Source organism: Pelodiscus sinensis, chromosome 10 (genome assembly GCF_052426305.1).
Source record: "Pelodiscus sinensis isolate ZL-2025 chromosome 10, ASM5242630v1, whole genome shotgun sequence".
Taxonomy (NCBI): domain Eukaryota; kingdom Metazoa; phylum Chordata; order Testudines; family Trionychidae; genus Pelodiscus; species Pelodiscus sinensis.
The window spans coordinates 53,233,177-53,250,495 of NC_143061.1; the positions used below are offsets into that span (position 1 = coordinate 53,233,177).

Genomic DNA, 17,319 nt, shown 5'->3' on the forward strand with positions numbered 1-17,319 from the left:
GCTGCAATGAACCATGAGTCAGCGCGTGCCCCAATGGGGTAGCGTGGGTGGGTGGAGCCCTGGGGTGTGTTTTATCCTATCCCCGGCAGCTCACTTTTATCACCCAAACAACCTTTGGCAGCCGCACACAGAAACAAGGCTGGGGGGCGTTGTAAAGGCCTCCGCACACAAAGCACGTGTCACCGGAGCTCCAGGCGCAAGTCACTTGGCTCTTTGTCTCCCTGAGCCTGTTGTCCAGGCCTTGCTCGGTAAGGTCTGAGCCAGCTTTGTGGGCGGGAGCGTGGCAGAGAGTTAAACCTTGGCAGAGATCAAGAACCGATTGGAAAACTCACTAGCCCCCCTAGGTCATTGGTAGTGGGCAGGGGAGGAGCGGGTGAGGGGGGGTTGCTGGTCCTAAAGCCAAAGCAGGTTTGCTAAGCCATGATCTAACACAACTCGATCCAAGGCCCTTTTTTTAAAAAATTAACAGAGATTGCCTGTCTCCTAGAACTGGAAGGGACCTTGAGAGGTCATTGAGTCCAGTCCCCTGCCCTCATGGCAGGACCAAGTACCATCCCTGACAAATGTTTGCCCCAAACTGCCTCTGCAAGGATTGAACTCACCACCCTGGGTTTAGCAGGCCAATGCTCAAACCATCAAGCTATCCCTCCCCCCTTAGTGCCCTGGCTTGTAGGGAAAGGACACGGGCTGTACAGAAGCCTCAGCCCAGAGACCACCAGGCTGGGGTTACTGGCCTGCCTTGGAGCAGGGGACAGAGACTTTGTGGATTCCCTCCCGGGACCCGCGTAGGGCCTCAAGAAGGAGGCGTAACAATGAGCCGGAGACAGGGGGCTCTAGCCGCGTGCTGACAGCATCCATAGTCACTCCAGTCCCAATTAACGCCCCGGGAGGATCAGAGAGGCAGAGAAGTAACGAGCAGCGGTGGCGGGAGAGTGCAGCCCGGGGGCAGTAACGAGCCAGCGTCCGTGTGCCGATGGGGAGGGCGGCGTGCAGGGGCAGCGTGGGAGATGGATGCTCGCAGCTGGAGGAAGCTGCACCATCGGCTCTTCACGGAGCCTCCGGCGACCCTTCTTTTGGCTCACTGCAGCCCCGGGGATTTGGGGACCAGACAGACGCTGGCGCATTCAATGGAGTTCAGAGAAGAGCAACAAAACCCTCGGGGCTGGCAGGACCCATTCCGGAGGAAAGACTGGAGAGCTGAGTCCGTGGATGGCGTGGCCAAGGGACAGCGGCGGGAGAGAGGGTGGCAGGCCCCGGACGGGTGCAAACAGCAGGAGAGGAGAAGAAATGAACAGGAGAGGGTCTAACCATCCAGTGAAGGATTCCTCCCCACTGCGCCCTCGCCAGCGTCTAACGTCCTACGGGAAGGAACAGGAATCCCGTTGCCATCTCCAATGCCCGGTCCGTACGCCCCCGTCTTCGCCGGGCCGCAAGCTTCACACACATGCTCCTTTTGAAGCAGCCAGAGAAGTGGGACCTCTGAGAGCAGTGGGAGGAGCAATTCTGCCAGGACGGTTTTGAAGATGCTCGGGAGGGGGAGAGGGAGACAGGGAGCAAACCCACTAAGCTTTCCCCTGGTGGTGCCAGCGCAGGCGGGAGGAAGGGGCCACGGGGCGTCTCCCCTGCGAATGGCCGGGAATAAGCGCGGGCGGCAGCTCTTGCTCTGCTCAATTACGGAGGAAATTTTTCACTTGGGTCCACTCGCCCTCTCCCGCAGCCGACCGGCATTTCGAGGCCATTTGACAGGGAATTAGTCGTTACCGTAACTTCCCCCGAAGGCTTCCCACCTCCGCGGCCCGCCCTGAATCCGCGGGACATGCTCGCGGCGAGAGACGCGTCCTAGGCGGGGCACAGCCAGAGGCAAGCTCGGCACGAGGCAGCTGAGACACACTGAAGTCCGCTCGCCCCGCGTGCGCTCCTAAATACCCGTCCTCTCTCTCCAACACGCTCTCACTCGCTGCTCCTCACGAGGCCTTTTCTTGCTCTGTCCCGTGTGGGTATCTTCAGGGACAGAAACTTCCCCCGAGCCCTCCCGGGCCGGCTCCTTGTCTAAAGTCCATCTGTGTTCTCTGGCTCTGGAGCCTGCGGTCTCCTGCTCAGCTCTGCCCCCTCCACCGCCTCTCCGAGCTGACGGCTTCCAACGATTCTAACCCACCAGTGCCCGCTCACGGCCCTTTCCTCCCCGCCCGCCGCCTCCATCCACAACGCCCAGCCCTCCGAGGAGACGGGCGAGAAGGGGCAGGCGCTTCCCGGACCGAGTCGGACCGGCGGGGGAGCCCGGCCACGCAGGGAGAAATCGGGGCGAGGGGACTTTTGTCTGCAAGGAGCGACGCTGCAGGCAGGACTTGTGAAACCTCGCCCGCGGCTCCGTCCGTCCGCGAGGCCGAGTGGCTTCCGGCCTAGCTCTGCTGTCAATGCCCCACACCGTAGCTCTTCAGGGCCTGGGGTCCCTTCCCCCCGCCTGCGGAAGCTGGGTAGCTGCCCCTTTCTCAGGGTGTCAGCAAACACCAGCCCTCGCCCTGGACAATAGCTGGAAGCAGTGAAGGCAGAGGCGATGAGTGGGGGGGGCGCATGCAGGGCCATGTGTCCCCCAAATGCCGTGGGGGGAAGGGGCCAGCAGAGCCATCTTGTCCAGGGGAAACTGCTGTGGGTCCTAGGCTTTGGGGGCCCCGTGGGGCCCACAGTGGCTCAGGCACTAGCAGGGGGGCCGGCCCCGGCAGTGTGGGTTGGGCCCAGCCCCACACTCACCGGCAGCAGGAAGCCACCAGACTCAGTGGGGCTGGGAGCTGGGGCAGCAGAGTGGTCTGGGTCTGTGTCGCTCCACTTCCCACTGCCAGGGCCACAGTGTGGGGCCAGAGATGGCAGGCCACGCCCCCGCTCATCCACCAGGCCACGCCCCCGGTCATCCACCAGGCCACGCCCCCGGTCATCCACCAGGCCACGCCACTCAGGGGAAGAGGCGGGGAAGGGACAGAGCGGGGCGGGGGGGCAGTTCACGCCACAGAGGGGAGGGGGCAAAGATCAGACACGTGTGTACATGGTGGCAACTCCGCCAACCCGTGGAGTCCGGATATCCCTGGCGGAGGGGACGGGACGGCGGTGAACTCCCCTCTCTGGGACAGGCATGGAGGGCCGTTGCGATGCACAGCCCAGCTACAGAGAGCGAGTCCCTCTCCGATACCGGGACCACGGCCCGGCCCTCAACGCTTGCATTCAAAGGGGGCAAACAGGAGTCAGCCGTGCTCCCTGGGGCTATCCCACTGTGACCCCCAAGCCTCCCCGTCCTGCCTGAAGACCGTCTCCCCCAACCCACCGCTCCGCCTCCATCTCCGAAGGGCGGCAGGGCCAGTCCCGAGCGGCGCTGCGGCCCACCGCAGGCCCATGGAATGCTGGGAAGTCCAAGTGACCAGCTCCAGGAGCTGCCCTGGTTAAAGAGCTACTTGCTTTCGGTCAAGGGCGCGGGTGGCCGGGGCTGCCTGGGGAGCCGTCTGCGAGCTCTGCTGTGAACCCACGTGCCAGTCTGAAGAAGCGCGGGGCTCCCGCAGCTCCAGGGACCAGCGAGCCGCAGGGAGAGGCAGGCGTGGCCAGAGGCCGGCCATTGTCGTTCAGATCTGTTTTCTCTGAAATTAGTGCTAAAGGAACGTCAGCTCCTGCTGTCACCGCCCTGGGAGACCGGACCCCCACAGGCTCCACGCACATCGGGCCTGCCGAGGAGAAGGAGAGCCCCACGGCTCCATCCTTAGGGAACGGGTGGCACAAGACTTGGAAAGACCGGCGAGGGGGAGGCTCGTAGCTGTGTCACACTCCTCAGCCTTCCTGGCCTGTCGGAAGGGGAAGAGTTCGCAAGACCCGATGTTCGGACACTCCCCTGTAACCCTCCTTACCTGCTCTGGGTTGTATTTGGAGAGGACCCCGTCCCCTTGGAACTCTTCCAGGACATCCTTCAGCTTCTTAGTGGAATCTAGGAGGACACAACCTCGTGTTACTCCCCGCCATGCGGACACACGGAGCCGGCTCTTCATCTGGCCAGGAGAACCCTTGGCGGCCAAGCAAGCTGTGGGGTCACAAGCTCGCCCGGTGATAGGAAACCACCCGTTGGCAGCAGGACAGCGAGAGGCCTCGCGTGCTAGGAATGGTCCCGCCTACTTCTCCACCCGCCATCCCCCTTCTCCGCGGCCCCCCAGGCACCCGGAGTTTCGCCTCCTCCTCCCCTTCCAAACGCCTCGCTCTTTATCGCGGACCTCCCGCTCTAGCGTCACTCCAGTGAGGGGCGGCGCTGCCAGGCACTGGGCCCCGGCGGAGAAGAGGGGCTGTCGGGCTGGTGAACGCGTGGGGGCACGCGGATGAAAGCGTCAGCAGACGAAGGAGACACCAAACGCGGAAATGCAGCCAGATCCCAGGAGGAGGGAATCCCCCGATCTCTCTGCGGGAATGCTCCCCAGGGGAGCAAGGAGCGGCTGAGATATTCCAACTGCAGCGTCATGCAAAACTGGGGGGCTCCCGGGGTGCCGTTACCGCGGGGACGTGGCCAGCAGCCAAGCCAGTCTCCACAGGTGGGAGAGAAACGCCCGACTGCACCAAGGGGAAACCGGCTGTGCCTGGAGGGTGGTTTGGGTTTGTTGCTTCTTTGCTTTTCTTCCTCCCCCCGCAGGGAAGAGGTTTTAAAGAAGAGAGACTGCAGAACCCCCACCCCACAAGGACAACGCCTCTGTTTTGAGGGAGGGATGTAACAGTATCGGCGATGAACCCAGTATCCAACCAGCAAAAGCTTAGAGGTTAATGCTATAGACGACAAGCATTTCCCTCCCTCCACCCTGGCCAGTTCATTTTTTGCAGGCTGGCTGTAGGGTAATTGTGGGGAAAATCAAATAACTCCAATTGTGTCTCAGGGGGACTGTGCAGAAATCATAACTTTCTAAAAGAAAACTGCTGTAAGGGTTAAAAAGTTTTCCAGGCCTCTCTCCCTGTAACAGAGAGAAATCAAATTAGCTCTAATCAAAGACCCTTACAAATGACTATCTCAAATTCATGGATACTCCTAGTCTGTCACAATTTGTCATGTAAACCCTTATCTTTGTCACAGTTTGCCTTGTAGACTCCTCCACTCAAGTTCTCATGTGGCTTTGTGTACTGTAAAAACTTACTTCTAGCACTCCTGGGGTGAACAGAAGTCTCAGAGTACTTCTGCTGAGACTTTGATATGTTAAAGAATAACAATCAACAACTGAACTGTCTAAGCATTCTGTATATAGGATACCTGAATCTGTCTGTCAGGGCTGCTGCTTCACTCTTGGAAGTGACAGCCTGCATGCATGCATCATAAAGTTTTCTCTTCTAAGTTTCTTTCCTGCCTCACTGATTTGACCTCCGGCCTCGAACCCTTCTGGGGGCTCTGTACCCCAGGGGAGCGAGATTTCCCCATCAATTTGGTGTCAGAAGTGGGATGGCTTGGAACTCCAGTTGGAAAGGCTGATGATGGGGAATGGGAACGGACTACAGCGCGCATCTGGAGGGTAAGGGATCCATTTAAAATCCCCCGGTCCGCCTCCCTGTTCTCGTCACCAGCTGGACCGGCTGGCGGTAAGAGTCATCTTTTACTTAAAATTTTTTGTTAAGAGGCTTGAGGGAAATTTAAAACGAAAACACTGGGTATAGCCAAATAGGGGTTGGATTTTGTTGTTGTTGTTGTTGCTGACTGATTGGTGGCGAGTCCAAGCGCATGGTTTTGAGTGAGTGAAGTCCGGAGTGGGACTGCAGCCGCACCAGTGCTGTCAGTGTCACTGCACAGCTGCTGAAAGCAAGGGCGGTTTCCCCCGGCACATAAGGAGTGTAAGTGAAGCTGACAGTTTGTGTGGACTCCCACACTATCCTTGGAGAGGGTAGTGTTGCTGGACGCCTGTACTATCCTTGGAGAGGGTAGTACTGTTGGGCTCCTGCGCTGTCCTTGGACAAGACAGTGCTAACATGGATAAGATTGCTCCCTCAAGTCTGTCTCCTACTGAGGGAAAAGGTTTCTCACAGCCTGGGACTCCCTTGTCTCAGATGATCAGTCAGCTAGGTATTGCCTGCAGGTTTGAAACTAAGGAGACTTAAGGAATTATTAAGCATTTGGAATGGCTATACTCAGGGAATTCCCAGAATACATGGCAACTAGAGCTTTGACTTACAAAATCTTGCTTATCTTAGAGTTTTCCTCGAGGAAAAACATCCTAACCAGATGGAATATTGGTGCCTCTGGGAGGATGTGGCAGTAAAAAAAATAATAATCAGAGCATTATGGCTAGCAAAAAAAGATTCTATTGAAAAGCTGCAGCAAGAATTGGCTACTCTAAAGAAACAGCTTGATTCCCCAGATGTGCCATCTGCACCCCCACCCGCTTTGGACCCTTGTCAGCTGAACATTCTTTCCTGTTATCTCCCTGTTCTCTTGTAAACCTTATGGGACATGACTTGTTGTGTAAATTGGGTGCAAACCTTCTCTGTAGAGAGGAAGGGATATTTGTTGACCTTCCCCCCCTATCAGGCTCCACATTTGATGGCATTACTACTCTCAGAGGAATCTAATGAGACCTCAGGACATACACCCCTCCTGGACCTCTCAGATGTCCCAGAGACATTGTGGGCAGCCCATGTGAATGAAGTGGGGTTGCTAGCCTCTGCAACACCAGTGCAAATAACATACAGACACAACAAGCCTTTCCCAAGGGTAGCCCTGTATCTATTGGCTAGGGAGGCACAAGAGGGCATTAAGCCTGTAATCTCTCCCTCCTTAAACAAGGGATACTTGTGTATACAACTTCACCATGTAATACACCTATACTACCTGTGAAAAAGCAAATCTATAGATTTGTAGAAGACTTAAGAGCCATTAATAAGTTTGTAATCCCTAGATTTCCAGTAGTACCTAACCTGGTTTTCTGTAATAGATTTATGTTCTGCCTTCTTTTCTATTCCAGTGCATAAGAATTCCCAATTTCTCTTTGCCTTTTCCTTTCAGAGTCATCAATTAACCTGGACATGTTTTTGTAAAGTTATTGTAAAAGCCCTACTCTGTTTTCTCAGTTTTTAAAAAGCTGACCTTAATTCTGTCTCTCTTCCCTGCAGTTCTGTGTTAGTTCAGTATGTTGATGATGTGCTAATTGCTAGTGAAACTGAGGAAAGATGTAAAAAACTGATACCTCCTATGTGTTAAAGTGTCTTGCTAATAAGGGTCACAAGGCTTCAAAAGCCAAATTGTAGTTTGTAAAACAAAGAGTTCAGTACTTAGGACATTTACTTTCAGGAGATGGCCGCCAGTTAACACCTGAGTGAATCTCACAAGTTTTTTTTCATTCCTCACCCTTTCACCAAAGTCAGGTATACAAATTTCTGGGTACTGCAGGATATTGCAGACAATGGATTCCTAATTTTTCTGGACTCACCAGACCCCTTACTATTCTACTCTTAGACTTAGCTCCTGACCCAGTGACCTGGTCCCCAGAATGTGAATCTGCTTTCCTTTCCCTTAAAACTCTTCTCTCACAGCCACCTGTTCTAGGCTTACCTAAATATAGCAAGCCTTTTTACTCTGTTTTGTCATGAACAGGATGAAATTGCAGCTGGAGCTCTCTGTCAACCCCTTGGACCCACACCTCGTCCAGTAGCTTATTTTTCTGCAACACTGGACTCAGTAGCCCGTGGGTTCCCACTTTGTCTGAAGGCTGTTGCAGCTGCTGCTGAATTACTTTAAAAAGGCCCAACCTGTCACATTAGGCCACAGCATTATCTTACAGGTCTCTAATGCTGTCTCTGCTCTCTTACAGTGACACCGCACTCAGCACCTATCTGTTCAGAGACAAACCCTGTATAAGAATGTTATCCTCTCTTCCCAAATGTGGTAATTCAAAGATGTAATGTACTTAACCCAGCTACTTTTTCTCCTTTACCCTCTAATGGTAAAGCACATACCCATAACTGTGAAGAACTGCTTGAGCACTGTGTAAAACCTCCCCAACAATTTGTCTGATCAACCGCTGGAAAATGCAGATCTTGTATTGTACACTGATGGCTCATGTAAAAGAAATTCAGTTGGTAAAGTAGAGGCTGGATATGCAGTGGTCTCAGATAATGATGTTTTAGAGGTTCTTTTCTCTTCCAGGAATCAAAATCAGCTCAGTCTGCTGAGCTCATTGCTTTAATTCGTGCTTGCCTTTTAGCTTCCGGACAGTCTGCTGCTATTTATACTGATTCAAAGTATGCTTTCTCTGTCTGTCATGCCACAGGACAAATTTGGAAACAACGAGGTTTCCTTACCCCTTCTGGCTCTGCTATCTCTCATGGTCCCCTTATCTCCCAACTCCTTGATGCTATTCAGCTACCCACATCCCTTTCTATTACCCATTGCCCGGCCCACACAGGTGCCACTGATCCTGTTTCTCTGGGTAATGGGAATGCTGATGCAGCGGCCAGACGTGCAGCAGCACATGGACCTCTGGCTCCCTTTCAGATTCTGGTCTCTCTTTCCCTCCCTGTTTCTTTGCAGGACCTGATAGAACTACAGCAAGCTACTCAACCTGCAGAGAAAAACCTTTGGGAGAAAGCAGGCTGCTCCTTATCTCCAGCTGGGATAATGGGTGCACCTGATGGCTGCCCAGTCGCCCCAAAAATCTCTCACACGGCAGCTTGCTCAGGTGTCTCATCAAATGACACACATGAGCAAAAGGGGGGTGGCCTCACAAATCCCAAAACAAGGGTACGCCCCAGGCGTGCACCTAGAAGCTGTCAAGAATATCTAATTCATGTGTGATTTGTAAGCAGTTTAATGTTGCAGGAGGCCCACAGGCTAGCAGCCACACAGAAAGAAGAAACCTAGACATAAAATGACGGTTAGGAGAGCTTGAACCTGCAGGTAAAGGAAGCCCTCCCAGTACCTACTGATGTGCCGTGCCACAACATCCAACCAGGCGACTACGTGTTCGTGAAGGAACATCGCAGAAAGAATTCCCTGACAGCCCGGTGGAAAGGACCGTTCCAATTGCTGTTCATCACCCACACAGCAGTAAAGGTGAAGGAGCGCCCCTCGTGGATCCACGCAAGTCATGTACGCCGAGCTGCAGATCCAACAGAGCTGATTGACCCCGTCACCCAGGACCCCTCCCTGGAGGAATCACCTGAGGACGAGGTTCAGCGGACCGAGGCGGCAGACTCTCAAACCAGACTGTTACCAAACCGGCCTCCACCAGGAGCTTCGAGGTACAACCTGAGAGGTAGGACTGTACCAGCAAAGACCTACAGGTGAGCCTGGAGCCCCGTAGCTCTCAAAGGGGAATCCATTCCAGTACTGAGTGAACTAAGAGACTACGAAATCTCGAAGAGTGCCTGCAGAGGCAAGCCAAACAATACTAACTGATTAAGCTAGTTAAAGAGACTGCTTTGCTAGGTGCTAGATAATTACTATATTATTATCCTTCTACTTTAGAGACTTAAGATACTATAAGATGGGGATTGTTTTCCTTCTTTTAGTAGTCAGAATAGCCTTAGTATATAACTTTCCTCACCCTTATTGGGAAGCCCTGCAGAAGGTTTGTCGCTCACCAATACAAGTGACTGTTGGATATGTGAACAGCTTATAATAGGCTCTGAAGGCCTTTTACCATTACAGTTTATCCCAACTCCTGCCTCCCTGTGGACCAGACCCCTAAAATTCAGATCTACTGGTAGTCAGTACTCTACAGGAGAGCGGGAGTGGGTAGATGCCCAGAATGGTAACACTGTGCCAGAAGTACATAGTCATGGGGGGGGGAACCGGCAGATTTGGCATAAAAAGCTGATTGCCTCAGGGATTCCCCTTACTCAAGCATTACATCCATCAGGAACTAGGTTTCCATTGTGTTTTGAAAGCAAAATTGGCACTGGTAAAGATCTGGGGTTGAATGGGCAGTGGGTCATTTACCCAGCAGATAAAGAAAACCTCCCTCTAAGATGAGACTTCATCCTAGCAAAGGAAGAATACCTAAGAATGTCCAGAATAAACTTTGAGTAATACTCCAATAGGAGTATTAAAGGGGGGAATTGTGGGGAAAATCAAATAACTCCAATTGTGTCTCAGGGGGACTGTGCAGAAATCATAACTTTCTAAAAGAAAACTGCTGTAAGGGTTAAAAAGTTTTCCAGGCCTCTCTCCCTGTAACAGAGAGAAATCAAATTAGCTCTAATCAAAGACCCTTACAAATGACTATCTCAAATTCATGGATACTCCTAGTCTGTCACAATTTGTCATGTAAACCCTTATCTTTGTCACAGTTTGCCTTGTAGACTCCTCCACTCAAGTTCTCATGTGGCTTTGTGTACTGTAAAAACTTACTTCTAGCACTCCTGGGGTGAACAGAAGTCTCAGAGTACTTCTGCTGAGACTTTGATATGTTAAAGAATAACAATCAACAACTGAACTGTCTAAGCATTCTGTATATAGGATACCTGAATCTGTCTGTCAGGGCTGCTGCTTCACTCTTGGAAGTGACAGCCTGCATGCATGCATCATAAAGTTTTCTCTTCTAAGTTTCTTTCCTGCCTCACTGATTTGACCTCCGGCCTCGAACCCTTCTGGGGGCTCTGTACCCCAGGGGAGCGAGATTTCCCCATCAGTTACCAGGTAGTCCCAAAAAACATACCAGACACACTTGATCGGGAAGGGGGGGAGGGACCAGCCGGGAGGGGAGCAGGGCTGGCCTGGAGGAAGGGGGGGACCCGGAGGAAGTGGGGGACTGGGAGGAAGGGGGGGACCGGGAACCAGAGCTAGTGGGGGGGGGGGGCAATGGAGCTGATTGGGGGAGGGGTGGCCAGCAGTGGGGGGGTCGGGGGCAGCAGGGCTGGCCAGGGGAGGGGTGGCCGGCAGGAAGCAGAGCTGGCCTGGGGGGAGCGAATCGGCCGGCAGGGAGCGGGACCGACCCGGGCGTGTGCAGATTCCAGGGCGCTGCCCATCCCGCGCACAGTCCTGGCGAAGCGAGTCCGGCTGCGGCTTCACCAGCGCTTAGGAGCAGGGACTGGGCTTCCCCATCTCCTCTCATGCAACCAGGGCTCCCAGCGCCGATCGCGCCCCGCCTCCCAGCCACTCCCCCCGCCCCTGCCAGCCTCCCGTCTAGCGCCCCGCCGGAAAACCAGCAAACACTGCACCTTGCACGTGTCCGGGATTTTCTCCATTTTTTTAACTGGACAGAGGCCCCCAAAACCGGACTGTCCGGTAGAAAACCGGACACCTGGCAACCCTCGCTAGCCAGCAGCCCAGCTCGGTTCTGGCTCGCAGCGGCTGCCTGCCCCACTGGGGACTATAGACTAGTCAACTAACCGCTAAGAATTCATGAGGTTACTCGACTATTCAATGAACCAATATCTAGCACCCCTCGTTTGAGGTGCTGGCTGCAGACCGGGTATCACGCCGCAACGTCACTTGATGTTCTACGCAGGAAACAAGCAGCCCTCACAGGACGGGGCATTTTTAATGGGCCATACGCCTCACGACCCCCTGAATCTACCTCGGACAATAGCGCACACGGGGGCCAGGCCAGGAGGTTCAAGGGGCAGGAAACAGAGGACGGCCGCCCCACCGTCGCTGGGCCCGCTTCACTGCCAGGTTCTCCTCAGACACCAGTTTCCTGCTGACTCTTGTCCTCAGAAGCCCTTGTCCTGGCAGGGGGCACTGAGGAGAGGGAGGCAAATCAGCACAAGACTAGAAAAATCGCCTGCCTGGAATCGGAGGCTGGCGAGGCCCCAGTGGAATCTCCTGCCCCTGCAAGTCGAGGGGAGCCAGCGAGGCGCAACCTGCCGTCGCTACAAGGTGGGCAAAGCCAGGCAGAGCCTCCGTGCGTGGAAGCACCAGCCGAGAGAACGGTGCCTGCGAGCAGGATGGAGATCCTGCACTGAGGGGTGATGTTGCCGTTGGGGCGTGGCGGCTGCGGGGAGCCTGGCGTGCGGCTGGCGATGGGCGTAGAGGAGGGCACGGCACAGACCGGGGAGCAGCCATCTTGATGCGCTGGCCTGGCCAGGGTGCCACCAGCCGGACGGCAAGGAAGCACCTTGGCAGGACAGGGACCCGGACCCGGTGCCCGTCTCTGAGCACTGGGAGTGGGGCCCGCTGGACTGCGATCCCCTCTGTGCATGCCCTGCCCACTCGCCGCTGGCCTCAGACCGCGGCCATGTCACGTGTGGGCCACTCGTGAGAGACTGGTCTGGGCAGCGTCTCAGGGAGCGGCCCAGCGGGGGTGTCCCACGTCCGGGCCGTGGCAGCGTTGGCTCCTGGAGGCTGTGGGGCTACACTCCGCGCCCGGGGCACACACCAGGGAAGGCGACTTGCCCACAGACGGACAGCTGGCCAAGGAACCCCCCCCGGGGGGGGGGGGAACCAGGATCCTGTGACTCACTGCCAGCATGCGGCCTGGTGCCAGGTTCCTCCAAGCCTTCCCCTCGGACCCCAGCCTGCCCCCTTCTCCCTGCTGCTGAACCCAGCTCACCCCCAGCTCACCTCACCCCTCCACGTCCCCCCAGCACTGCGCCCCCACATCCTGCAGCACATCTCCCCTGCCTGCTGCTCTGGGGAAGGGGGACTTCTACCCGGCTGGGGGGGCTGCCACAACAGCCGTTCTGTCCCCAGCTTTCTGCTGCCCTCCCTCGCCGGCGCGATAGCCGGCTACAGCAGGGGACGTGGCAGCTGCCTCGGTTTCCCTCCGCTCAGCTGGCAGGTGGGCGAGGAAGCCACGTTCCACCTGCATGGGAGGGACCCCGAGTTGCCCCTGTTAGGGACTCACACGAGCAGAGGGCAGGGCAGAGTGAGCGGACGCCAGACCAAGGGGGCATGGGACTCCCCAGCCTGGACGAAGGGGGCCCGGGTGGGAAGGATGCCCAGGTCAGGCGAGGGGGGGGACAGCAGGCAGACCAGGCAAAGTGGCGGAGGACCCAGAGGAGAGGGAGGGCCCGTGGGACGGGAAGGGAGGAGTCTGGGGCCCGGGCATGGTGAGGCCCAGGTGTGGCACCGAGGTCCAGCCGAAGAGCGGAGCCGGAGAGAGCCGGGCCAGTACAAGGCTGTGTCCAGACTCCATGCCTCCGTCGACGGAGGCATGTAGATTAGCCAGATCGGAAGAGGGAAATGAAGCCGCGATTAAAATAATCGCGGCTTCATTTAAATTTAAATGGCTGCCCCGATCTGCCGATCAGCTGTTTGTCGGCAGATCGGGAGAGTCGGGACGCGATGCCCCGACAAAGAAGCCTTTCTTCATCGACACAGGTAAGCCTCGTGAAACCAGGTTTACCTGTGTCGATGAAGAAAGGCTTCTTTGTCGGGGCATCGCGTCCAGACTCTCCCGATCTGCCGACAAACAGCTGATCGGCAGATCGGGGCAGCCATTTAAATTTAAATGAAGCCGCGATTATTTTAATCGCGGCTTCATTTCCCTCTTCCGATCTGGCTAATCTACATGCCTCCGTCGACGGAGGCATGGAGTCTGGACACAGCCCAAGAGTCCCAGACGCACCAGAGAAAAGTAGACCCGGGATGAAACTCGGGAGGAGCAAGGGCTTCCCAGGACATGGGACTCTTGAGGGCGGGAGGGGCCGAAGTCGGTCGCTTGGCCGCGGAGGCAGCGCACGACACCACACCCCGTGGTGGACCAGCGGGGGAGCTCGCAGCTGGCCCGGAACCAGGAGGGCTGGGCCGAGCGGCTGAGCACTGGGCCGGAGGTGCCGGGTCTCAGGAACGCGATGCTAAGGACGAAGGGGGCTCCCACCCATTCGTGCGGGTGGGGCTCGGACGCCGGCTCTGAGTGCCAGAGAGAGCCCTCGCGAGAGAGCTCCCGGCCTCTGGCACGCGGGCCGGCTGCGCCTCTGCTCTCGCCTCCAGGCCGGCCCGGGAAAACGACATCTCCGCGGGACGCTGCCCACGAGCCCGGCACTGCTTGTGCGGCTCTCCGGCCTCCTCTCCCGCCGGTCCCCGACAGCCAGGCGGCTGTGGGTGGCCGCACCAGTCCCCACCCTCCAGCTGTAGGGCGGGGGAAAGACTCCACAGGAGTCTCTCGTCCCTGCCTCTGTGCCCAGCTGGAGCTGGAGGCTTCCTCGTTACTCAAACGACTCGACAGCGTAACAACAACCCGTCCCTCCCAACCCCCACCTCCCACCCGCCATTGTTTTTCACTCCAGCCCTTCACTGAGTCTCTCACGGAGACGGACTGTCTGCCAGAGGGGAATTATTTGTGCCAGCGGGAGTGTAAGGGAGCCTGTTTGTCTCCCCTGAGAGCTTTAGATTAGCAGAGTTCGCTGCGATTGCAGAGGGACCCAGGAACCCAAAGAGCAGGCATTTCCGCGGCCCCTTCGCACCCTGCCTGGCTATCCCGGCTTCAGAAGCAGTTAGATTAGCAGACTAGACATCCCTGTTTAGTCCCGTGCCATTACTGGCTCCTAGGGATGTTTTTGCTGCACTAAAATCCTATAACCAGGCTGCTCAGAATCAAAACGATCTGTTTCCGGTAACAGTGAAATGTAGATCAGCGCCCACAGATTAAAACAGAACAAGGCTGGTCAAATTAAGGACATGCACGATTTAAACACGAGGCCCTGTAAATGAGACGTTAGGATAAACGTGTGTTTTACGTAGTTCTCTGAATTCACTGGTACAACTGGTCTGTCGGGGCATGTCCTTTTCGGCCTCCGATTGTAACCCACCTTTCTCTTACTATATGGAAGGATGTTGCACATTCATAAACCCGTTAGCAGGCAGATCCCTGCATTTGCTACTGGGGAACATGGGACAAGACAGAGTGGGGTCTGGAAATCGGCAGATTACTCACAGTTTTGTGATATACGTTGCCCTTGATAGTGCTATGGTAATTCTAACATAGATAAGGTTAGTCATTTTCTCCATCAAACTAAGCTCTTGAGTTTCCAGACGCAGCATTTCTTGCCAACCCTCAGTTAAAATGAAGACGTTGCGTATCTTTTTTGGACTAAGCAATATCATGGTTATTTTATGATCCAAGCTTAAATAAAACAGAACCCCCTAGCTGAAGCAGCGGAACTTGAGTCAGATGCGGAAAATTCCACAGACATCACTGCTTCCCAAACACGAGCTGTACTTTGCAATGTTTTCTTTGCTTGTTTCTTCTTAATGCCTTTCTTGGCTCTTTGTTTCCTGAATGGCCACGAAGGTGCAAATCTCATTCTTTATAAATGTTCACGACGGAATGTTTTGCGCCTTTCTGACTCGTCTCTGGGGTGTTCCCTTTGGTAGACTTTCCAATGCGCGAATTTCCCTCTTTAGAGAAGACTTTTTATGTGAATTATTACTAGACCCCTGCAATTTCTCCTCTGCAAAGGGGTGTATGCAGAACTGTTGCGAAGAATGAATAGAAACAAACTTTAAAACCAGCTGTATTTTCAGCTCTTTAAAAACACAGGGCACACCACCGGTCTGCTTTTCTCTGTTTACGGGATTGACAAATGGGTGAGCTGGCGAAACTTCGTATTAACAAACCCACGGGGCACTTTATACATTGATCAGTTTTATTGAAGAGTGAGCTACTTTGCACTCGCAGCTAATTGGGTGGCATGCAGGGGGGCTGACAGACTTGCTGGGTCCCTAGGCAAGGTGTGAGGAGTCTGGAAGGGGCGGGGCCTCAGGTGGAAGGGGCGGGGCTGGGGCCTCAGTGCCCCCCCCGGAGTGCACCACTCTGCTCCCTCCTGGAGCATGCACCATCTGGAACATGCGCTGCGGTCACTGAAAGAGCTCAGGGCTCCAGCGGCCACCACTCCTGCAGCAGTGGTGGCCAGGAGTCCTGGGCCCTTTTGAATCACTGAGCCATGGGGCAACTGCCCCCTTTGCTCCCCCCGTGTTGGCAGGCCTGGTGGCGTGTAATCTGGCTATGGCAGGGCGAGCTGGTCCTTTAAGGGCCTTTGGGCCCAGTCCCACCTGCGTCTGGCTTTCCCCTGAATCGCGGGGCATCCGGAGGTGGATGCAGGCCGCTCTAGAAGGAGCTCCCCTTCTCTCGGCCCGGGAGTGGGGCGCAGATTTGGGGAGGGGGGTCCGAGAGGACGGAGGAGCGCAGAGCAGGGCTATCAACCAACCCCTGAGGCAGTGCCCAGCCCCAGAGACAAGAGCAGCCTCTGCACTGAACAGCCAAGGAATCGCAGAGGGCAGCGTGAGCGTGGAGAGGCCCGGAAAGACGCCGCCACGGGCTGGGAGTGAGGGCGGCCGGAGAGGGCGCTGAGCGTATGGAGACGCTCTGAGAGCCGGAAGGGGAAGGATGACCACGGAGCTGGAGGCCCAAGATACCTCTGGGCCCTGCAGGAGTGGAAATGCTCCTGGCGGGAGAAGCTGAGGTGCGGAGCAGTGCATGCTGGGAAGGGGTCCCGTATTGCTCTGTGGCTGGTCATAGCCCGACCCCACTCAGCCCCCTCTAGCGCATTGTAACGGCTTCCCCCTTCTCCGGCCAGATTCTCAGCGTGGCTACGCCGAAGCCAGACTGTCCCCTTCCATGGGCAGAGGGCGACAAGCCTTTCCTCCTGCCGATTCTCGGCAGCGTGCCAGGGCTCGCGGGGCATGGCCGGCCGTCACAAGGAGCTGGATCCGAGGCAGCAGTGCAGGGGAGAACGGGGGAGGATACAATGTGTGAGGGATGGGTTGGAGGTTGATTCAAAGAACGGGCACGACAACGTTAGCTCCCCCAGGGTACGTCTACACTACAGCGCTAATTCGAACTAACTTAGTTCAAATTAGTTAATTCGAACTAAGATAATTCGAACTAACGCGTCTAGACTAAAAAACTAGTTTGAATTAGCGTTTTGCTAATTCGAACTAGCATGTCCACACAGAGTGGACCCTGAACCGGGGTTAAGGATGGCCGGAAGCAGTGCCGGCAGGGCATCAGATGAGGACTTAGAGCGTGGAGATGCTGTCTCAGGCTAGCCGAGGGCTGTGCTTAAAGGGACCCGACCCCCACCCCGGACAGACAGTTCTCAGGGGTGCCCCGCTTGCAAAGCAGTCCTGGCTTGGATTGCCAGGAGTACCCACACTGGGCACATCACAGCACTCGGCCATCAGACCGGCTGCACTTGCCGCAGGCTGCTATCTGGGGAGAGGGGGCAATTGGGGGGCTGCAGGAGAGCTTCCACCCCCAGAAGCCCGCAGAGCCAGCCCAGTCCTCCCCATCGGGGGCTCGTACCCCATTCCTCCCTCACCTCCTTCCACTTACCCCTCCCTAGCCCCCCTTCCTGATGTACAAAATAAAGGACAATTGTGTTCAAAAATAGAATCTCTCTTTATTGAACAAAACTGAGGGAGACTGGGAAAAGGAGGTGGGA

At 55.7% G+C, this 17,319-nt stretch overlaps 1 protein-coding gene across 3 annotated transcripts in view; it reads right to left on the minus strand.

The window, feature by feature from the left end:
* DGKG (diacylglycerol kinase gamma) overlaps window positions 1–17,319 on the minus strand; it is a 139,337-nt gene that overhangs the window by 64,702 nt on the left and 57,316 nt on the right. For all 3 annotated transcript variants that reach the window (XM_075937332.2, XM_089780900.1, XM_089780901.1), the window contains exon 3: window positions 3,885–3,961. In XM_075937332.2, the coding sequence (XP_075793447.2) occupies window positions 3,885–3,961 (77 nt within the window). The remainder of the gene's footprint in view (window positions 1–3,884; window positions 3,962–17,319) is intronic.